Source organism: Panthera onca, chromosome C1 (genome assembly GCF_046562875.1).
Source record: "Panthera onca isolate mPanOnc1 chromosome C1, mPanOnc1 haplotype 2, whole genome shotgun sequence".
In the NCBI taxonomy this organism is placed as follows: domain Eukaryota; kingdom Metazoa; phylum Chordata; class Mammalia; order Carnivora; family Felidae; genus Panthera; species Panthera onca.
This window is the reverse complement of record NC_138346.1, coordinates 26912887-26936584: the sequence shown is the minus strand read 5'-3', so window position 1 is coordinate 26936584 and position 23698 is coordinate 26912887. Positions and strand designations below refer to the sequence as shown.

At 38.5% G+C, this 23698-nt stretch overlaps 1 protein-coding gene across 12 annotated transcripts in view; it reads left to right on the top strand.

The window, feature by feature from the left end:
- Positions 1 to 22528, top strand: part of UNC80 (unc-80 subunit of NALCN channel complex) — a 230940-nt gene extending 208412 nt beyond the window's left edge. For 10 of the 12 annotated variants that reach the window (XM_078450930.2, XM_078450929.2, XM_078450927.2 and 7 more), the window contains 9 exons: positions 371 to 555; positions 1396 to 1561; positions 3050 to 3229; positions 5995 to 6133; positions 8740 to 8796; positions 15901 to 15982; positions 16845 to 16956; positions 17565 to 17764; positions 18604 to 22528. In XM_078450930.2, coding sequence (XP_078307056.1) covers positions 371 to 555; positions 1396 to 1561; positions 3050 to 3229; positions 5995 to 6133; positions 8740 to 8796; positions 15901 to 15982; positions 16845 to 16956; positions 17565 to 17764; positions 18604 to 18870 — 1388 coding nt within the window. In that variant the 3' untranslated portion in view covers positions 18871 to 22528. The remainder of the gene's footprint in view (positions 1 to 370; positions 556 to 1395; positions 1562 to 3049; positions 3230 to 5994; positions 6134 to 8739; positions 8797 to 15900; positions 15983 to 16844; positions 16957 to 17564; positions 17765 to 18603) is intronic. The other 2 variants (XM_078450928.2, XM_078450933.2) reach the window with 1 other exon arrangement.
- Positions 22529 to 23698: the final 1170 nt, after the last annotated feature.

The following is a 23698-nucleotide window of genomic DNA, read 5'->3' as shown; positions in this document are numbered from 1 at the left end:
ATGCTGGTATTACCATAAGGCCACTAGGAGAAAACTTTCAGAAAGCAAAATATTAGCCACACGTTCTGTTTACAACACATTTCCCTTGCAATCCTGTGAACCGCTGCGCTCTGTATTTTCCACAATGGTAGCGAAATGCGCTTAAGAAAGATGTCTGCGTTCTCCTGATCAGAATCAAAACATGTTGACCATCCAGATTTTTATCTTGATGTCAGAATACTCTCGCCCAGGAGTACATGTACGTTTCTGGAAACTTGAGAGGATTTAGAAATTCAGAACATTTTCTGACACATAAAGGGCTGTGGCTGTGAGCAGGGTTCCTCTAAAGCACAAGTATGCGGACTTACTCTTCTCTTTTCCTGCTGTAAAGCGCTGAAGGTGATTCTCGTCTGCTTTGAGAGGCAGCTGGGAAGCCAGTGGTACTGGCTGAGCCTCCAGGTGAAGGAGATGGCCCTGCGGAAGGTGGGAGGCCTGGCCCTGTGGGACTTCCTCGACTTCATCGTGCGGACCCGAATACCCATCTTCGTGCTCTTACGCCCTTTCATCCAGTGCAAGGTGTGGTGTGTGCTTTTCCTAGAAATGACAAGCCCCAGGAATGTGCTCTTCTCCCAGTTAAGGCAGGATTGCTGCAGCCGTGCTCGTGGGACACGGGATAGCTAGTCAGTAGGACCCTGTTAATACCATGCTTGATGAGAAAACAGCTCAAAACAGGATCCCAGAGGACAAAACTTCGTGTTAGAAGTACCTTCGCAGTGAGACCTTTATTCTAGTCTGTAAAACTCTGCCCTCTGTCTCTACTCACCACTGCCCCCTAGGGGAAAAGGGAAAAAAAGATTGACCCAATGGTACGATCTGAAGAATGTTCTTTCTTCAGTGACATGACAGAGATCTGATTTTAAATAATCATGAAAAAGAACAGTTAAGGCCTGTTTCTCCCCTCCCTCAGTATTCATCTATTGTGTTATTCTTTTCCTGCCCCGATTTCCTGAGACAGTGATTCAAAATAATGTATTGATAAAGAGCTTCCTGTATAAGGCACTGTTCTAAAAGCTTCACACATGGGGCACCTCGGTGGCTCAGTCAGTTAGGCGTCCGATTTTGGTTCAGGTCATGCTCTCACAGTTTCTGAATATGAGTGGTGCATGGGACACTCTGCTGTCAGCACAGACCCCGCTTTATATCCGCTGTCTCCCTCTCTGTCTGCCCCTCCCCCACTCAAGCATGCTCTCTCTCTCTCTCTCTCTCTCTCAAAAGTAAACATTTAAAGAAAAATAACAAAAGCTCATATGTATTACCTTACTTAATCCTCACAATCCACTATAAAATAGGTACAATAATTAGCCCATTGTACAGATGGGAAGATTGAGGACCTGAGAATCTCTCCCCTCCTTTCAGCTTCTGGCCCAACCAGCAGAGAATCATGAAGAGCTTTCTGCCCGGCAACATATTGCTGACCAGCTGGAGCGGCGCTTCATCCCACGCCCTCTGTGTAAAAGCTCCCTTATTGCTGAATTCAACAGTGAACTAAAAATTCTAAAAGAGGCAGTTCACAGTGGCTCAGGTGAGTAAGTGTGGGGTATTTGGAATTTGTTTGACTCCTGGAACTCACAACCTACAAAGAATGCCGCTGTCCAGGTCACCACTCTTTTTGGAACCATGGATGAAGTTAGCCATGCAGTCCACTGGTAGATTTGACCATGTGATCATTGTCAACGACAAGGCAGGGGAATCTTTTCTAAACTTTTTTTTTTTTTCAGTCTTCATTTCAGCAGTTAAGCTCTGACTTGACTACTTAACAAGAAAAATAGTATTGGAATTCTTGCCTTCATTTCCTTTTTGGAAAGGAGAAGCAGGATTCGCATTCTTTGAACATCTATTACATGGTAGATAATTTCATGGATGTTATTTCATTTAATCCACACAAATGCCTTCAAGGTGCATAAGTGAGAGTCCACTTAAAGAATGAGGAAATGGAGACTCAACAGAGGGTAAATAATCTACCCATCTGACAGTGACCACAGTGAGGGGACTTCCAACTAGTATGATTGCTTACAAGCCTTTAACTTTCACAAATTGGGGGAGGAAGTGTTGAATTAGAGTTGGCAGGCTAGGGGTCCTTGCTTTACATTATTCCAAAGGTTTTCTTTGGGGAGTGTACTGTTTACTTTTTACAATTATTAACAGCATTACCAGGAGGGAAAACAAATCATTATCTGCCATTAGAGGGCAGTCATTACCCATAAGTAGTCTCCCATATGTGTGGCTTCTTTTTCTTTCTAGAATTTATTATTACTTGCAATGTATTAAAGACAGATTTTGATGAGTACAGTCTTAGTAAAATCTGCACAGTGCCATTCAGATATTCTGCTTTATGATAAAATAATTTGACATATTCAAGGGGATATTTTTTAAGTTATAATTTCCAGAATAGGAGAATGGAAACACAGCTTTGATTTGTATTCTGATTTTGATTGAGAAGTTCCTATCAGACAATGTATTTATTACTCCCACATGCTTGTGTGAGCTAAGGTATATTTCTCAGTAAAATCTGCCAAGTTGGAAGCTTCCATTCATGTCAAAATTATTTTTCATTCTTCCAGGCTTAGCATATGATATCTAAAGCTATGAGAAAAGAAGCCATATCAAAGCATTTTACATTATTAGAGATGTTATATTCCCGTGAAGAAACTATTCAATTATAAGTAAATCAAATGCCAATTCCCCTTCTCTTCCTCCTCCTTTTCCCTCTTCTTCCTCCTCCTCCTCTTCTCCTCCCTCCTCCTCCTCTCCTCCCCCTCCTCCTCCCCTCCCTCCTCTTCCTCCTCCTGCTTCTTCTTCTTCTTCTTCTTCTTCTTCTTCTTCTTCTTTTTCTTCTATCTTCACTTCCACTCCCTATTTTATCCTAAAGACTATTTATCTAGGACACACTATTTCACTGACCTTTCCTAAAAAAATACAAGTAGCCAATACAAGGGAGGAGTTTGAAGCAAGCATTTGTTTTCCTTCAAGATGCTCACCATGGATTTCCTTTGGTCTCTCAACCTCCCAGCTTACCAAGGGAAGACGTCCATCAGTACTGTGGGCACCTCCACCTCCGCTTACCGCCTGAGCCTGGCCACCATGTCCCGCTCCAACACGGGCACAGGCACTGTCTGGGAGCAGGACAGTGAACCCTCCCAGCAGGCTTCGCAGGACACCCTGAGTAGGACTGATGAGGAAGATGAGGAAAGTAGGTCACCCCACAGTATGGGGTTGATGGGGGGGGTGGCATGTGTGACCCAGCTTGGCATGCAAATGAGAGCTTGCATGCCATTCTGACCCTTTCCAGTTCTGATCCCTTGGTCATTTTTTACAAAAAGGGTTTAAAATGGAATTGTGACCATGATCCCTACTGCCTACTCTTCTATAAATTCCATGATAGTCTTGGTCATTTGGAAGGAATTCAGACAAAAAGTAAATCTTTAGTGACCCCCACATTTTTTTGAGCTTGTATATTCAAACTTTTCCACTTATTCTCATTTAAGTGGTACTTAGGTAACTAAGGGAAGTGTTTATTCCCCTTTCTCCTGGCTATCTTGCTTAGAGCGCTCATCAGCACTTATATGACCCTATTGGGCAAGGAAAAGTAAGCAATGCATGTACTCAGGACTCAGAAAAGACCAGTCAGCTACACTCTCTAGAACATAAACCAGTAGGCTCTCATGGGGGAATACAACCCAAGAGGGAATACAACCTAAATTTGAATTAAGAGTATCCCTAATGACTGAGGCAGTCCAGGAGCTTCTAATTCATATGCCTAAGATTTGGTGTCATGAAATGTGGGAAAATCTAGTTGAGAATATACTTCATGTGTATGCTTAACAGGAGTTAAAAGTAAAAAGTAAAGGTCCAATGAAATACCATGGTAATTTACTTATTTTTATTGTCTTGATTATTTTCCAGTTGTGTTTCAAAGACCCTCTGATATAACATTTATAGCAAAGCATGCTGTCAATGTCTTAAAAATGAAGAAGACAAAATGTAGATCTTCACTCAGAGCCTCTCCATGTCAAACAACAACAAAAAGCCTCAATCAAAACTAGAAAAAATAAGAGTTGAGGTTAGAATTTTAATTAACATGAAAGTATTTTAGTACCCTATTATAGTTGGATGTGTAGGAGAGAGAAAGAAAGAAATGCAGCAACATTTCCAGATTTTGTTTCAGGGTTAATTAGATAACAAAGTGATAATCATATTGTCCTTCACTTGACCTACAGATATACTTGTTTCAAAATCACCCTGGTCATTGTGCATGGAAATACTCTTTAAATTGTAATTTGGGCAATCTTGGAAAATCTTGACCAAGGAAACAAAATGAGAGAGATAAGGATCAACAGTTTTTATATACATTAAGTCCTTATAATCGTTCCGAACTTCAAGTGGTATCTATTTTTCTTTAATGCTTGAAGCAGTCTCTCCCAGCAATCTTTTTAATTATGGGAAATTATACCACCAATCTTTAGTAGAGCTAAATATTTTTTGTAGGTAACCTTAGGAATAAGTAGATGTCCTAGCCAGCAGGAAGGAAATAGAGAAGAAAAGTAGAGAGGACATAAACAGAACGACCACTAGCTAGGAGCCAGCACTTACACACTGATGAATATGTAATTTTTTGTCAATATCTCTGCTCTTAGACATCACAATCATCCCAGCGGAAACTGAGTTGCTAACAAATGTGTGGTTGTTATGTGGGTGTGTATTAATTTATATAGGGTGGATATGAAAGCCAGATGGTTGACTCTTTTGAATTAAACTATTTTCCCATTCTATCATCAAACCTGTCTTAAGACCTAACAGGTACAAGATGAGGAACAAGAATGAGAAAAAATACGTTCTCTGAGATCTTAGATCTAGTCCTGCAGAGGAGATGACAAACATTTTTGGTAACATTTAACAAAAGGGTGAATGGAAGGCAACACATAATTAATCATCAAACAAATATTGACAAACTATTAAGTGATATATGAGTTTAAATAGGGGGAAAAAATCAGTGAGATCTGATTTTTGTAGAAATAGCTCTATCTACCCTACCATGTTTTTCATATTTTTAAGGCACATTTATTTATTCTCTTCTCTGTGAACACACCTAAAAAAGAAATACCACTCTATAACAAGAATCAACTTCAAGTCGATCACTAATATTTCTGACACTTCATATACACCTTTTGGGTTTGAAAGAAGTTTTGTTAGAAATAGGACTATTTGGGGTATTTTAAATGCACGATGTCAGATGATCTTATATGGTAGCATAAGTTCACCACAACACTATGTTAATCAAAATATGTTTACTGTTCAGCAACAAACAACATTAACTCACTTGAATGAGATTACCTGTCACAAATACTGTGTTAAAGCTAACTTTCACGTGGGTTTGAATACATTACCACTTCCATGAAGAAAGTAAGACTACATGCATACAGTTTAAAACTTTAGGTCAAAATAAGCATTTATTTTTTTAACTTTATAAGTTTTAAAATATTTTTCCTAAAACTATCTGAAATAGTCTTTCCCTCAGCTGTCTAAAAATCTTTAGGTGTACTCAGTGTAGTTTTTGAATGTCAAAGAAATGTACTTGACTCATTTAATAATATTCCTTTTTGCACTATTCTCAGAATGTTTAGTCCAGCTTTTCTGAAACCTTTATGTTGCCAATGCCTCTTGACTTTCACAAGTTATTTACTTGTGAAATGGCTAAGAAGTTTTTGTTTGTTTCATAAGGGCTGTTTGAGGGTGGGAGATGTGTAGATATGAAGAGTTATTTATCCCTTTGTACCCATGAAAAACTAAGACCTTTGGGAGTCTTACTTTATAGTCTATAAAAGGTACAAATGATAGCTTCAGAGATTGCCCTAAGGCTGTATTCAAGCCAAGGATGGAACCCAAGGACAAATTTGGTTTGGGTTTTCTGATCGACGTCATAGTTTTATAACACTCCATTCCTTTGCCCCCTATCAGATGACTCTGTAAGCATGCCCAGTGTGGTAAGTGAACAAGAAGCTTACCTCTTGAGTGCTATCGGAAGGAGGCGGTTCTCCAGCCACGTCTCTAGCATGTCTGCACCTCAGGCCGAGGTGGGCATGTTACCCAGCCAAAGGTAAAGAGCCACGGATATCTTACATTCTGCATTTGGGGGCAAAGCTAGCAATGCTGAAAATTTACTTTTATTAGTCTTAAAAGGCCAAAAGAGAAGCAGACAATCATGTTTTTATGTAGATCATTCAACAAAGGACATTTTAACCAAAGTCATGCAGGCAACAGTTTGCAGAGTTTTCTAAGCCAGACCAGTAGAATGCTGGGACGCATGCATTGTTTCAACTTAAAAATTCTCTAGAAATAGATACGTGATATCTTTTTTTCTGGTCATCAAATGACATTTTCGTATTTCACATATATCATTAGCTAAGCTAATGAGTACCTGGCAAGCATAGAAGACGAGCGTGATACATGTGGTACAGTTTAGACTTTGGTAGGTCATTAGTATTTAGTTGGAGGTAGTGATGCTTAACCAAACAGAACAGGACCTATGCCAACATGTGTAACCTTGGGCAGGTCATTTAACAAGGGTCAACAATGCTCTTGTCTGTGAAATAAAGAAGTTGGCTAAAGTGGTCTTCACGGTACCTTCTCTATCTATAGTTTTATGATTCCATGACTAACCACTTTAAGACATTTTCTTTATGTGTTCTCTGCCCTCTAAGAATATACACGAAACATTCCAAGATACATATATCAAGTACAGAAAATTATGTGATGTAAAATATCAGAACCAGTGATATTTTCACTTCAGGAACTGAATTCTTTCAAAGCATTGGCCTTATGTGTTTTTGGCTAGTTTGTTGTTTATTTTTAATACTACAGGTTCATTGTTATAACTCATACATGGAAAATAATACAAACCAGAGCACATTCTAATGTTTAGATAAAATCAGTTTATATGCAGGAATAATTACCCTGTACCCAAATCCTTTAGCAAATAGTTCATGAACTTTACAGATGGAAAAAAATAATTGTGAATTGAAGCCTAACTTGGGAGAATATCAAAAAATAGGGGCAAATGATAAAAGATGATTAATAAGGAAATTGCATACTTGTCAAGAAAGCAATGTTTTATGTACTGGTTGGTTATTACAAAAATTAATAATATATAAGGGTTAGTATCATTATAAAAGATTATGTACCTTCCTTTTGGTAATTTACCTTTAAAAAGGAAGTCTTACAAGTAAAATGTGCGAAAAAAAATTAGATCTAAACTATAAAATGTCCAAAAAAGGGGGTGCCTGGATGGCTCAGTCGGTTAAATGTTCAACTCTTCATCTCAGTTCAGGTCTTGATCTCAGGGTTTTGAGTTCAAGCCCACATTGGGCTCTGTGCTGGGCGTGAAACCTACTTTATAAATAAATAAATACATACATACATACATACATACATACATACATACATAAAATGTCCAAAAAGAAAAGATAATATTGGTAACTATCAATTCACTTTTAATTGCTAGCAATGTGCAAGGTTCTATCAAGGACAAGAGAAAACTATCCAGTAATTTATTTAAAAGTTTTATTTACATTAGGGAACTATAGGAATTTAACATAGAGAGTTTCTTGGTTATTTATCTAAACTAACAAGACCATCCATTCCCTTTGTACGTATTCATTAAGAGGGTAATTTGTTTCAAGGGTGAAAATTTGTTCTCTTGTGGATATATGGGAAATCTGGAAAAATCATACAGTTAAACCCTTTGGCTTGAGTCATATTTTGGAAGGCTAGTGAAGGTAGTAAAGTCTATGTGTATTAAGAAAAAGGAGCCTCTTCCTGGAGACAGAGGCTATTTCTACAGTGTACAATCAGCTCATGGGTGCTTAGCTCAATGGTAGCTAGGTACTAAAGGAGAGAGAGAGAGAGAGAGAAAGAAAGAAAGAAAGAAAGAAAGAAAGAAAGCAAGCATGATACAGTTTCTGTTCACAAAACCCGCAATCAGCTGCACCCAAATAAATCAATAAACTAATCATTCTCTCACCAACCTGACAAGTGTTTTTCCTTTGGCATTTAGAATTCAGTCACTAGAGGAGGACTAAGGCGGTAAATGAGAGTTCCATGTGAATATTCCAGGGTTATCTTCCTTCCATTTGTTTACTTGCATTTTCATTGCAAAATTAGCAAGGGAAGTTGAGTTCTTTCTTTGCTCTTCTTAATGGCATCAGTTCCAAGAGTTTGGTTGTGGCAGTCATGGTAAGTGGTTTTTGTGTGATAATGTCACACCACACAAGAAAGAAGCAGGTTCCTGATCAATGAAGACTCATGTACATAGTAAGACAGGTTAAAAGTAATACCCATCCAACTAAATGGTTACCAAAGGAATTATAATCTCATCTTCTACAGATTCATTCTGCAATGCATTTCAGAGCTCATGTGTCCCTTTGGAGCTCATTTTAAGTCCCAATGCTTAACCAATAAACAGATCACTCCTCTGAGAGTCGCAACCACCCAAAGTCCCTCCTCCCCCATTGCCTCGAGTCCTGTCTTGACAAACCCAGCACAAGGTGAAATGGTTACCTGTCTCCTTTTCCTTCCTTGTTCTGTTAAATTTATTTATTTATTTTTGGCTCTTGGAAGCAGAAAATTGCATGCCTTTTTTTCTTTTTCTTTTATTTGTTTGCATTTTCTTTCCCTAAATGCTTCATCTCCCTACCCCTCCTGCAGTGAACCTAATGTCCTCGATGACTCCCAGGGCCTGGCCGCCGAGGGCAGCCTCTCTAGGTACAGTGTCAATGCTACCTGTCTATTGGTGTCTGTGCTGGGAAACTAAGCTGTTCCCTGTCTCCTCTGTCTCTCTGTCTCTCTGTCTCCTCTCGCCCCCGTCTTGATATCTATTTCCATTTCTTACCCTTTGTTGCTCATGAACACACGAGCCTGGAAGTCAAAGGTGTAGCCTCCTTCATTTTCAGCTTCAGAGCTTAATCACGAATGGCCTAAAAAGCTTACTTAAAATAAAAAAAAAAAAATCTCTGGAGTTCTTTCAGGGGCTTGTCCCATGGACGTCTAAAGTTTGATATGCTAAATGTTAATTTTATCCCACTGAATCATTCCCTCCCACACTGATATCCCTTGAGAACTGTTTTTCACAAGCCTTTTAATACAACTCCCCATCATCAAGCAGCCCCTTATTAAATGTAGCCAGGTCTTTTAGCTAATAGCATGGATGGTAAGAAGACAAACAATGCTGCTATGATAGACGTAGCAATGTCAATACAATTTCTATAATTCCCTCTCTTCGATGCATGCTATGTGGCAAGCTATTATAGTAGCTTGTTCAAACAGCACGTAAAAAGAATGTCCCAGCACAAAGATGACTCCCAAACTTGCCATGAAATATCAGACACAAACATTTCTTGGTAAGTAAGAAAAGTCTTTTGATGCAAACAACAAAATGCCTTGGCTATTGGTTTAAAGCATCAGAAAGGGGGACTGCACCTTTAACACTCAGATAAACCACGTCACACATCCCTAATCTTGTGCTGTTGATTCACACCTCTCAACTAATCCTCATTAGGGGTAATGCTTCTTGTTCATTCTAAGAGTTCCTTAGTTCCATCTCAAGAGAAAACATTCCCTTCCAGGTCTGCATTATGTAGTGAGTACAATACAACGTGTTTATTGCTTTATCACAAAGATGAGGAAATGTTGAGAGGCCGTTCCTGTGAAAGGGTGTTTTTGTTTTCTTTGCATCTTGTTCAGATTTCACATTTTCTTTAGCAACTGAAAATGGGAAATTTAGTCCATCATCGGGTGTATCATTTTTTTTACTAGACCCATAATTCATGACATTCATTTGTGTTTGCGAGCCCTTGCCTTGACAGATCAGTCTCTTATTGGTGGTAAATGTGGAAGTGCTGCAGCGTGTGCAGACTTAATCCCATTATCAAGAGCTTTGGGGATGAGGAAGAACAAGACGGTCTCAAGACGGTTTCCTCTCATTGTTCACCGTGTTTGAAAAGATCTGAACCAAGTCTAGCACCACGACCACTACTTTCAAAGAAAGCATTTGTTTGATGCTTAAAATCACACTTGAGACAACAGATCGTTGATTAGGAGATAAGTTCGGTGGCCCACTGAGAATGGAAAGGATTAAATCAGACTTCCATTCCGCCAGGGCTTTTCTAATTAGGCCAAATTCTACTCTTGCCGAGTCAATACTAGCTCAGGTTTGGTGAGAGAAGGCAGGGATTTGAGTTGATTTTTACAAACTCTCCAAAGGATTTAGTCATCTCTAGCAGGTTCAGGATTCAAATTGCTGACTTTGGGGTTATCAGAACCAATCTGGCTTGGGTCCAGTACCAATGGGAATAAAACCCAAGTTTTTGCTACATGAGACTGAATCAGAGCCAAAGCTATAGCTTTTTATCTACATCTGAATTAGTCAGTCATGTGAGGACTTTGGGGACGGTTTTAGACCAACTGTTGTTGATCTGTGGTTCCTGTAACTGGCATGTTTTTGTTCTGGGTGTTAGCCACCCAGCCTCAGTGGTGGTCATTAAGAACAGAGAAGATGAAGCATTCACTTTGGATTCTAAATAACTCTATTAATGCAGAGGTATTCCACCAGCCAGTAGCACATCCACCTTTGCCATATACACTGCAAATCGTATTTTTTAAACTCCATCATGTCACCAAGTTCTCTTTGGAGGAGAGGAACTTTTGGCATTTACTAAGAGGTGGGTTTATAAAATAGAATAGACACTTATTATATTTGGTTTCCAGGCTTTCTTATTTTTGACATGAAACTTCTTTAGGTTTCAGACTCTTAAGATCCTAAAGAAGCAGTAAGGCATTAACAACGGCAATTATATTTAGCACACACCTGAGCACTCAGGCCCTAAAATACACCCAAAGTAGTCCTAAGGAAAATCTGGCTCCAAAGCTTAAAGGATGCCAGGAAGCATGCCCAAGGGAAAGTAATACAAGCTGCTTCTCCCCCACCCCCCAACGTTTTGGTACTTTCTGGAGATTTGCTTTTGAAAGAGCAATTGTTGTAGGTCAGTGGCACACGTTGGCCTAATGGAAAAATGAGGAAGAGACCAAAAAAAAAAAAAAAAAAAAAAAAAGGAAGAGACCAGATAACTAAGGTGATCTGATGCATAGGTAGAAAAGAATAAAAAAAAACTCTACAGACCTTTTGAAAATTTCTTCCAGGACTTTTTTTCTAACCTGTGCTATCTGCTTTCTTTTAAATACTCATCACGGGAAATATCAGCCTGTTAGAAGTACTACACTATGGAGCAAAGATTCTTTCTCTTGGAAATTAATAAACGGGATAAAATAATATCCCATGAGTGATTCTCTTCTTTTGAGAGTGTTGCTCTTAGAGGCACAGAAACTCACTGTAGATGTTCTCTCTCTGTATCTGCCCCTAAATACACACACTGTGAATCATGTTTTCTCTCCAGAAGAATTAAACATACAGAAGTTATTCAAGCACTTTAGCCTGGATGTGTATACTGGAAAATTAGATTTTGTTTGGACACATTAGAATACTTTTAAAGGCACAGATTAACAGTCAATTATAAATTTTAGAAAAATATTATAATGCTGTTTGATTCTGTAAGGGTAACTTCAATCACAATGAAAAATAAGAACGTGGCTCAAGTTTGAACAAGCCTGGGTGAGACAAAATGAAGATAACCTACTTAGTAGAACCCATGTCTTGATCATCCACATTTTCAAAGTATGAAAACTAGGCAAGTACTCTCCAAGTACTTAGAAAAATATAGAAACCTTTTCATGTAGCTGAGAATGAACAGCTAAGAAAATGTGTGTTGTGATACAGATACGCCCTTTGCCAATGCTATCTCAGTTCTTACTGGCTATCTAAAATCCAGACTATTCTCCCATTTTACTCTTGATTCTAGCCACTAATCTCTAAATTCTGTGGCATTTAAAATACATTTTCTGGATGTTGTTGAGGGGGTTCTGGACAGACCCCATCCAGAATGTGCCAGTGGATTATTTTGAGATGAGGGCACTTGAGACCCCATGGCATCAAGGGAAACTTTTGTCCTTCTTGAACCACACTGCAGAATCTAAATTGGGGGTCTTTCCCAGAATAAGTGTTATTAATAGAGATAAATTTTATCTGAGCAACCCATCTGTATGGCAGAGCAAACATCTAATTACAAATACCTGCTCTTCTTATTGCCCTGGGAAGTACATACTTTCCTCTGGAATCCCAGACCCCAAGCCCCTTCTACTTAGTTCAGAATAACACCTATACCTCATTTTGCCTATCTTTGGAATTCCCATGTCTATGTGGATACCCCATATGTGCACTATTAAATTTGATTTTCTCCTGTTAGTCTGTCTCATGTCAATTTGATTCTTAGTCCAGCCAGAAGGACTTTTAAGTGGACAGAAATTCTTGCTCCCGACACTGTGGAGGCTAAGTAAATTTTAAACAATGCTCTTTTATTGGGAAAGGGAGAAGTAGAATTTGGTCTCCTGTTTGTATCCCTGTTCTCTACAAATGCTTTATAGCTCCTTTGGTGCAGGCTTTATGCATTCCTATCACAAGGCGATCACTCCAGGTAAATGGCTATGCTTTGTGTCTCGTATTCCGCCTCTAGATTTCTCTAACGTATTAAAATTGAAACTAAAAGCATAGGTGAAGGCAATGAAAATACTAATTCATTTTCCTTGTGCTAGTCTCACCTACAGCTTCCACTTGTGAAATATATTAATGTCTCAATCTATACTTTTTTTGTAATTTAGGATAAATGATATGAATTGTTATCACATTTTTGCATATTATATTTTCATTACATTACTGAATATCCCCTTATTCACCTCTCCTTTCTTTTAAGAAGTACCATTTTGGTATATGTCCCACTCAGGAGATGCATACACATTTCTACACTATAATCCAGGCCATCAGGCTGAAACAGGGGAAAAGAGGTCATTTGTGCCAGAATTGTTCTCCTAACATTGTCTAAACTTCGCTAGCTTATAAATTACTTCCTTGCATTTTGAGTAAGGTGTTTTTGTTTTTCATAGACAGTTGAGTCAAAATTCTGCTAAGCCCCAAGTGCATGTACTTCTCTGCAATCCAGATCATTGTATGGTTTGCCATGGTGATGTTTTTCAGTGACTCAGAATACAAAGGATAATTTTAGCTTCAATTTAGAAAGTTTTATTTCCTTTTATCTCTATTGTCTTAACCTATTATTAGTTAACCTCTTCTATAAGTTAACCTATTCTACTGTCAAACAGTAGAAAATCAGCCATTTCTCATTCCCAAGATTAAAATTTACAAGAAACCAGTTTCCTTTAGAGAGGTGCATAGGGCAGACACCTTGGTCTGCTCCAGGTTGGTTTTAGTATTGTACATTCTTATGGTCACAAATCATAAATGCTACATTCTACTAATACAGTACATGACTCAGAGAGAAGCTAAATTGAAACTCCTTTTTCTATGCAACTCCAATTTGGTATAGACCTGAGAGAAAGAAATGTGTTCTGCATAAATTACTTCCATTATTAACTTCTCTGGCTGCTTATTATTAATGTGGCCTAACTGTACACACTTAAGCCAGACTTGGATGTCCCCAGTACCAACATGTTAGCACCACATGTTTAGGGAGAATATAATTTATTAGCTGGGATATACTATTTCCAAGGACATGTTCTGTAATTTCATCTTTGATGTGTACATTCCGCTGATGAAATGCTAGATCATTTACATAGAACAGCTAATTGCTAAAGCTATAAACTTGATTCATTTCTTAGATATAAGCCTCTCTATCCATAGAGAAAATTTTTATGCTTATGATCCTCTCTTGGAATAATCATCATGAAATTACCATTATGCTTTGACATTTAACACTCCCTGAGTAACGTGTATTTTTTTTCTCGTACCATTTTTTTTTTCTCACAATCTCAGATTACTGAATAAAAATGAGACAAGTGGACTGCCTCAATTTCATTTTCTCAGCCCAATTGTTTTCAAGACATTTTATAACCTACTTCCTTTTAGCATTCTAGAAGCAATAAACTCATTACAAATATCAAATGTAAAACAAAGAAGCATGTTCTATACATCCCTTTTCATGTTCAAACCATTTTACATCAACTAACTTCTTTTCTCTACCTTAATGGGAGGTAAGTGGTAAGTATTAACCTCCCTTTTTGGCCAAGGGAACTGAGGTAACATTTAGATGTCAATGAAGAAACCATGCCAAAGAGAGCTTTGCTTGGTATTTGAGAGAAACTTGTTTGTACTTTTGTGCATATGTAATTGAATTCTCTTTCCAATTTAAGACACATGTTAAAATGTATAATTAATAAGGAGATGTCACTTCAAACAGCAACAGAGTCTGGATTGCTTATCAGAATCTATTGCATTGTTCATTTGGATAATTTTCATAGAAAGGTCATATAGGATACAAGGTCATATATGTATAAAAGTAATGTATATTGATCTTTTGAACTTGACATTAAAGAGACAAGAATGTTTAAAAAGCATCTGTTTTGGGGACTCTGGAACTTCGTATTGTGTATCCCAAATGGCCAATTATGATATACTTACATCCTTATTTCATAAAAACTTTGATAAACTCCATTTGGGAATCATTAATTTTCTTCTAGTGGAAATATGAGTAAGACATTTAAAAAATGACAGATATGACTATCAACCATACGATGGTTAACTAGTTGTTAACTTAACAGGGGAAACATCTGATTGTCCATCTTGCCATCAATTTCTCTCCCTGTAACTACAGCTAGATACTTTAGATAGTTCATTTAAAAAAAATGGAAATGAGTGAATATAGTCTTTCTTTTTCCCGGACAGTTGTTGACTAAGGATTCCTCTGTGGAATGTTTTACTCTAAAGTCTATTTGTAGATGACTCTCCTTTTGCAAAGGCAAAGCAGTAATTAACCAAATAAGCACATTGGCATCATCTGTAGGATTACAATGTTCTCTGGGGCACAATACATTTCCTTTTTTCACCCCCCGTTTTCCAGTATAAATACCTATTATACATGCATGCAGAATGAAAATGGATCATGGGCCCATGACAATATTTTCCACCTCACCCGATACTGAAATAGCGACCACTGTCAATAGTCATTTTTGCATATAAAATGCACACATACACAGCAAATTTGGGGGGAGCAGGTGGTTGTTTTATAAACTGTACAATATGTTTGAGTGCAGCTACTCAATATTACTTAATTAAGCTTCTGAGTTCTACTGATAGCTTAATTATTTCGCCGGCCTTTTAAATCTAAAATCTTTTTTTAAAAAACATTTGAATTGTCTACCCATGTGACTATCCATTTACTCAGTGGTCACAGAGACTTCAGGCTGCAAACATGTGTTGAATGTGCCCCTTCACCCAAATGGATTCTGTGTCTGATGTGTTTGATATCTGTCCATCTTATTTTCATTTGAATTGAAATTTTAAAGAAGGTGTTCCCGTCCATGTGATAGAGTTGTTTGTGTTTGTTTGTCACCACCTTTTCCCCTCCCCTTGGAAAAAAAAAATTGAGATTAGAATATGACATCTTTAACTTTATGGTGGCTTCCAAACCAGGGGTGTGATCGAACCAATGTTTTGCTCAATGATAGATATGGCATCAGTGACTGAAAACAAAATCTCAATTTTGGCAGCGTGGGGCTGTAAGGCCTCGTTCTCCCTCCCAAACCCTTGAAATCTCCCATCCCAGGGATGCTTTCCCGACCTTCCTTCAAAGATAATGGTATCTTTGAAGTGACTGTTTCACATAAGTGATTTTGGCTACCACCCACCAGAGGATGGTCTTCTGTAGTCTCCACAGGGTCCACACTAACACTGTTGATGCTCGACAGGGTGGCAAGTGTCCAGAGTGAGCCTGGCCAACAGAACCTCCTCATTCAGCAGCCACTGGGGAGGAAGAGGGGCCTGAGGCAGGTAAGCAGACCCTGAAAGGGCAGGAGAGTGATCCTACGAAATGAAAGCTCTATTTAATTTTTAATGCCCACCTGTATTCAGATCAGATATTGCCTTCCCACCTGAAATAAGCTGTACAGAGCAACTTTAAAATGTGGTAAGTACTTGGGCAAGCTGAGAGTTTTAGTTCTATGTTGGCTTTGAATCTTATTAGCAAAGCTGATGACTTAGTAAAGTAAGTAGGCCTATACGTCTGTTCCCTATTCAGAAACCTTCTTTTCCAATCAACCTGACTGAGCAAGGAGGGCTGGTAATAAAGTTGATTTAAGGCCTGTTTCTGTATACAGGCACACACGTACTCATTTCCAGAGTAATGAGTCAGGTTAAAATCGAAATCAAAGTAAAGATCATCTTTACAAATTTCCTTAGGTGGGGTTCCTTTACTTTTTAAATACAAATTTAAATGAGCCTTTGCACTGTTGCTTTGATTGGAGCTTCTCAACATTGACTTGGGTACCAGATGCTTTCTCAGCATCTGAAGTTTTTCCATGAACTTCCCCTTGAGAGTTATGAGCATGTGTTTAACTATGACTTTTAGGTGAGTAGAGGCCAGTTGATAAGCAGTAATTCTGAAATTCCCACATGACTGCTTGAAATTATGTTAATCAACGTCCTTAGGATACGTAAAGAACTTAAAGGGGATGCCAGATTCAAATACGCAATAGTTACATATGCAGAAAGAAGTTTAATTTATCAGCTACAGATAATAAGCATCCACAGAAACCCATAAAGAATACACCATAGTCAGAATCCTCTGAGCACAGAGTTTCCTGCCAGGCAGTCAGACCCTTCTTGCCAGCTTTATTCTGCCTGTTCTCTTTAGCTAAGACGTCCTCTACTATCACGTCAGAAGACCCAGACTGAACCCAAAAACCGCCATGGGGCTCGGCTGTCAACCACCCGCAGGAGCATTCAACCTAAAACGAAGCCATCTGGTGAGGCCTCCTGTGCCCCTTCTGACTGTACCATTGACACATTGATGTCATGCAACCCAGTCGGGAAGGTCTGTAGACCCTGAGCACATGCAGATGAGCATACCTATGGGAACATTCTAGGATAAGGGAAGAAGTCACCCAGAACACTTTAGTGCTTTTTCTTCTTTTCCCTTTTCCTACCTATTCCTACCCTATGAACGTAGGGAAATGGAAGAGTTCAAGGTAAACCATGAATGCTATGAGATTTGACTCTAGAAAGTAGAGGAACTGAGTTTGTATCTTACTAAAGACAATGAAATGATGAATAATAGGGACTTTGAAGTCTTGTTGGTAGTTGTTATGAGTGATAACCAAGTTCCCCTAACCCTCTATGGAAATCTTGTATTAAGCCTTTTATGTAAAAATGATTTTTTTCTACCCAAGTCCTACTCTTTATAGGAAAGAAGGTGAAATCAAAACATGTACCTGATAGTCAAATATGTTCTCATTTATTAATAAGCCAGCAGTGTCTTCATAAAGAAAAGCCAGGAAACAGTGGTCAAAGCTAATTTTTAAGCACTGACAACATATTTTTTTTCCGTATTTACTGCTCTAATTCTGACCTACAGCGGACCAGAAACGTTCTGTGACCTTCATTGAGGCTCAGCCAGAGCCAGCAGCTTCCCCAACAGAAACACTTCCTGCTATAGGCCAGCCACAAGGCTGCAGCCCAGCTCCATCTAGGAAACCAGAAGGAATGGACAAACCAGTCCTCACGTCTTCCCCTGCCATTGTGGTTGCTGATCTTCACAGCCTGTCTCCCAAGCAGGTGAGGGCTCTACGGAAACTGGCAAGGCTTGCTCCCTGCCCACTTATGTCTATGAGCACCATGGATATGCAAATTTATTACATTTAATTTAAGTCTGAGTCTGTAACATTTTGTTACCCAGACAGACAACGGTCCTCTCATCATGAACAAGAAAATCCATATAAAGTATATGGTCAGGAATACAGCTGCTTAAGAAGGAATAAGAGAAACCTTGGTATTCTTTGTTATGAAAAACTTAAGAGAAAATATTTCCCAGCTAAAATAACCATTGAAAACCAATATATAATACCTGGTTGAAAGGTGGTTCAATTTAAAAGGAAAATAAAGTTACCAGTTTAGAAGCCTTAAAAAAGAGAGCCTTCTGTATCCTATGAGATGAGAGGAACTTCCTATTCTGACCTTTTTCCTCATTGTTTTGATATTTTTCTTGTGGTTTTAATTTTTTTTTCTTCTTCCAATGTTTTATAAGTGAATTCCTATAGGTCCCCATGTTCTTCCCAGTGGTATTTAAAGAAGGGGCAATGTCACTACATACATTGTATAGTCGTTAACAATTAAAAAGCATTGTAACACCATCCCATCCTATTACCTCACAGTCTACAAACAAGGTAAGAGGGCAAAACAAAACAAAACAAAAAAACCCGCTCATGCTACAGATTAGAAAACAGAGGCTTACAAAGTTGAAAGGGCCCATAGAGGAGCTCACATGTGGCAAATGCTACAACTGGGGACTGGCCGTGTGATTTCTTATCCGGTTTCAGGTAGACAACAATATTTTTGATGCTCTTCCCTGGCACCTATCCTACCTTTCCATGATGTTATGATCTTTTTGGTCACAGAGTGAGACCCTCCCCGCTGAAGAAGGAGAAAAGAAGGAGGACACAGAAGTGCAAGGTGCTACAGCACACAGCCCCCTCTCTACGCAACTCTCAGACCCTGATGAATTCACAGGTCTTGAGACATCCATCCTCCTACAGCACGGAGACACTGTCCTTCACATCAGTGAGGAAAATGGCATGGAGAACCCCCTGCTGTCCAGCCAGTTCACTTTTACGCCCACTGAGCTGGGGGAGACTGATGTAGACCTAGATGAGTCTCATGTTTAATTCTGGATCTTGTAAGAGTGGCAGGTGTAGACGAGATGTGGGAGGGATCGCTTTGCTCAAAGGTGACTACTTTTGCTCAGAAAAGATGAAGACACAGCACTTTACATCCAACGGGTGACACAAATCTCAGTAGATTTCGCTGCTAATGCGCACATTGTTTCATAAACACCTTTAAAAAATCAATGGCTAAGATAATTTGGTTGTGTGAAGACCATAAAAACCAGGGAAGAATAAGAGGAAAGAGCCATTTCACTGCACATTGTTTATGATTCAAAAAGCCTTGAGCAGTTAAAAATATATACTATTATGGAGCTGCTTACCTAGGAATATTAACAAATAATATGTTCTAAAAAGAGAATGCAATTTTTGAGATTACTCACATTATACATCTCATGCAAATGTTTATTTTTATAGTTTCAAAAATATTAAATCAGGTGGCTGTATGTGTAGCAATTTACATAAAAATAATAAGTAAGGAAAATATTAGTTTGAGGAGACTAAATAATAAATAAGCCTGCAGCCACTTTTGCTTTGACCAACAATACAGCCATTTACAAAAAGAAAATACTATTTTTAAAGCTGTGGATTTTGCAATATTTATTTTTCAACCGTCATTTACCTTGCATGTTGTAAATCAAAATGCTAATGCCCTAAGATCGTTCCATTTCATAATCATGTTAGAGAGAAAATATTCTAAAAATTACCACACAATTTTGAATTAAGAACCTGAACAGCCTATACTATAATGAAAACTAAATGTAAATATTCTAGCTGGAAATGTATGGTATTCCTACTTCTAGCCATTACCACATCAATGCCAAGATGAGGAGATATTGGGAAATGTGATTCCAGTATCCTGTGCCTGCCCTCGAGGGTATATTTTTAGATATTGAGGTTATTGTTGTTAGAATTGGTTTGGTAAAATAACTTTTTCTCAGTGTTAACCATATTCTTATGATCCTTTAGACATCTATGTTTATGAGGAGAAATGATAAAGTGAGCAATCTCTTCATAGGCACAGTCGGTTTGTGTACTTTAACCTGAAGTTCAGTTACTTCAAGAAGAGCATAAAACTTAGAAAACTTGTGAGGCCATATCCAGTGTGTTACTGATCCTGTAGTAGGGCTTGGCATCATATAGTTCAAAACTGAATTTCAAAATTTTAACAGTTTACATTAGAAAACTGTTACATAACTACTAAGCATATAAAAACTCATATATGTACGTAAATTGGTGCGTGTATGCACACACGTGTGTGTGTGCATCTTCTAGTCCTCCAACTGAAGTTATAGATTTTGATTACATGGCAGTGAATCGAAAATACATTCTGTATGCTTAAACTTTTAACTACGTTGGCTATGAAAAGTATGTTTATAGAGAGACCTGCTAAACTCACCCAAATCACAAAGGAGGATTATTTTTTGTTGTTAAAATTCCTTATTAAATAGGCATTGCTTATGTTGTGATTTATACTTTCAAATATTATTTGGGGTTTTGTGTCCCATTTCCTAAGAGAATGAAAGACACCTGTGGGTTAAAGATAATGGACAAAATGAAAACTTTCACATCTAAAACTTGAGAAAACAGAGGTGGTAAACGGCCTCTTCAAAATTTTACAAAATTTTCAGATCATTTACTTGATGCTGAATTAATTCTCGAGTGCAGAAATATATGTATAAGGTGGCTTTATGATTCTTTCTAAGCTGATATATTTTGCCTGTTAAAAATTATGCTGCTCAATTAGTGTTAGAGGCCTTACGTTTGGTAATTACAAGTGTCTGGGCTGTATGAGTCTCTATATGTGTGCACTTTGTTCCAGCTTTTTGGTTCTCGATTCAAATTCTCTATGTATAATCGTATCAAATATTTAAAAAGTAAAGGAGTCAAAAAAGACTTGAAAAAATGACAAGAATTCTAAATACCTTTATATATATTTAAAAAGTATTGGGCTGTTTTGAACACGATTATACTGGCATGTCTGCGTTTCAGCCCGACTCCTTCATTCTAGTGGTACGGAAGTCTGTTGGAAACTTTTTAATAAGCTAAGTATTGTTGTACCTTGCAAAAAAGCCTCCACTCTGAGAAACCGGGCCTTACGGAGTGGGAATGTTTTCAGACTGGGACTGCTGAGGTTTTGCAGATGTGTGCATCTGTTCCATTTAAGGTGCCCTTAAATATGTTGAATGTAATGTGTTGAATGTTTCTGTGTAATTGATAAAGTATTTATATGTATGTGCATAAGATTGTCACAAGATGTATTCTCAGGAGTACTGTTACCTGGAGTTTGAAAGAATAACTATTTAAAAAAAAAAAAAACAGTTGGGGAAGATCAGAAAAAAGTTCAAGATAACACGTTTTTGTAATGTTCAAAACATTAGTGAGTATATGACTAAAAATTATTATATATGGTAAATATAGATTGGTAATACTAGATTATTTCTTAAGCTACGATGCTTAATGATATTTATCTTGTTTAAAGAAAAATCAAAACAGGCACCTACTTCCCATGTGTAAAACACTGGACTAAACCAAGAGGTTGCTTCTTCTGAAATTAACTTTGGAAAGACCTTGGAATAAAAATGTATCATCCATGACAGTGGGTGTAGATTTATACCACTCAGATTCAATTAAAGCAGTTCAAATCCTGGATACAGCATTTTCTATAGCAAAACATTTTACTTTCATTTTTCAGTATTTGCTGCTTTTTATAATTCTATTAGATAAGTTATTTGGTTTTTCCAAAAAGGAAACTTGAGTTACTAAGTGCATTGGGACAAGTCACTGAGAACCATAGTGGCAAAAGGCATGAATGGGCAGGACAATGGTGGAGAAAAAAATGATGTGGTGTTTGGGGAGAGGGGGTCTGGTTAGGGCTTGTTGGCTAGGCTGGGAACAACTGGCTTGCTATTTCAAGCCTGCAAGAGAACATTAGGCAGGGTGACATCTCCCTTCTTTAGTACCTGTCCCTTTAGTCAATGAAGAACATTCTTCACTCTGCAGCCTAGCTGTAAGACGATATAAGATGAGAATAGGGTGTATATAGGGACCAAGAGGGAAAAAAAGGGTCATAAGTGGAGTTACAGTCCAAAATGCAAACTAAATACCCTTCCTCAAGTTATACAGGATACTTTATTAAGCCTCTGGAATTTGCTGCTATCACACTGAGTCATGCTGTTGCCCTGTGACCTCACACTTCAATTCCATGGCCTTGTCTTGGCAGTGAGTAGAAAGTCCCACTTCCTTGCTTACTTTAGTGGGTCTCAACTGCAGCATTTCAGAAACAAAGTTTGGTTTGACACTCAGGACAATAAAAACAAGGGCAGAATGTATTTGGAAAAGCTTAAGACAAATTTACTTCTATTATTTCAGGATCATTTAGCATTACAGATCAATGTACCTCCATGATATTTTTCAACAGTCACTGTGACTACAGGATGAAAATCCTTTATTAGCCATTTTATAGGTAAAAACAAAAGATTGATTACACAGCCAACTTCCCTTAGATGACTATGAAGTCTGTGATGAATACTGAATGACCAAAGAGCATGGAAAAAATGCATATGAATACTGAAACGTTTATGAAAGATATTTATGAAAGATATTAAGACCTCTGTGTTTGAATATGCACATATAATAAAATAAAGCTAAAAACATTTAAGATGCCTGATCAAGTTTCATTTCTCATTCTCAACATAGGGAATAGGTTAACTCATTCAGAAGTTTTCATTTTGGAACCCTCGGGAGTGCTTTGATGTCTCTTCTCAACCCCCAGTCTCCAGTTCTTCCCTCCAACCCCAGATGAGCTCCGTTTTACTTAAGCTTTCCACCCCTATCTTTCAAACTAAAGCAGAATGGATATATTGGGAGACAGGTACCCAGGTTTGATTTCTCTGCCCCGATTATGACCTGATTTCCCAAGAGGAATGTGAAGAAACTGGTTGCCCTCTAAACATGGCCAGGACCACCACGGGGTCCGAGTTACCACTTTCAATCAATTACAAAGTGCCCATTCCCTACCATCTAAGGTATGCTCTTGCTAAATCCTTTTTTCCCCCCCCTCACGGGACTCCCCCCCGCCCCCTTTTCCTGACCCAATGACCTTAGACACATTTGGCAGAGGAACAGACATGCCTACTCTCTTCCAGATTGGGTCTGAACAGTAAATAAATGTATTACAATTTGTCAACGAACCTCCATAAAAAGGAAAAACAAAAGAAATGAATAAGGATGAGGGCCAGAAGCCAAGAAGGGGAGTGGTAATAACAATAATCACCACCATTTTGTACTGGGCACCCGAGGTCTCGCGCTGAACCCATTACCTGGATTCACCTATCTGATCCTCACAACAACCCTAAACGCTGGGTAGGGGTCCTAACAGATGAGAAAACGGAGACTGGGAGAAGTGACCGCCGGGTTACCCAGTTAGTACCTAGAAGAGCGACGATTCCGCCCTAAATGTGACTCCTTCAGCTCCTAAGAAGAATTCAAGGAGAAAGCTATGAGAAGAAAGGATTTATTTGTTCTGTTGTTTTACAGGTAAGCACAAGCGCTGGAGAGGAGAGGACAGCAGCACAGGTGGAAACAATGGAGAAGCAAAAAGTGAAGTGAGGGCAAGAGCCGAGAAGAAAAGAACCCGGGGGATGTAAAGCAAAAAAAGATTTAGAAACTCTTCGAGTTCGGCGAGGGCTGGGAGACCTAAAAACTATTTCAAGAAAGAAAACGGAAGGAAAGAGGCAAGGGCCTGCGGGCGAGAGGCCCCACCCCTAACCGCTCGGGCAGACAGCCCCTCCCCCGAGGGGAGGAGGGACTTCCTCCCTGCGGGCAGCTG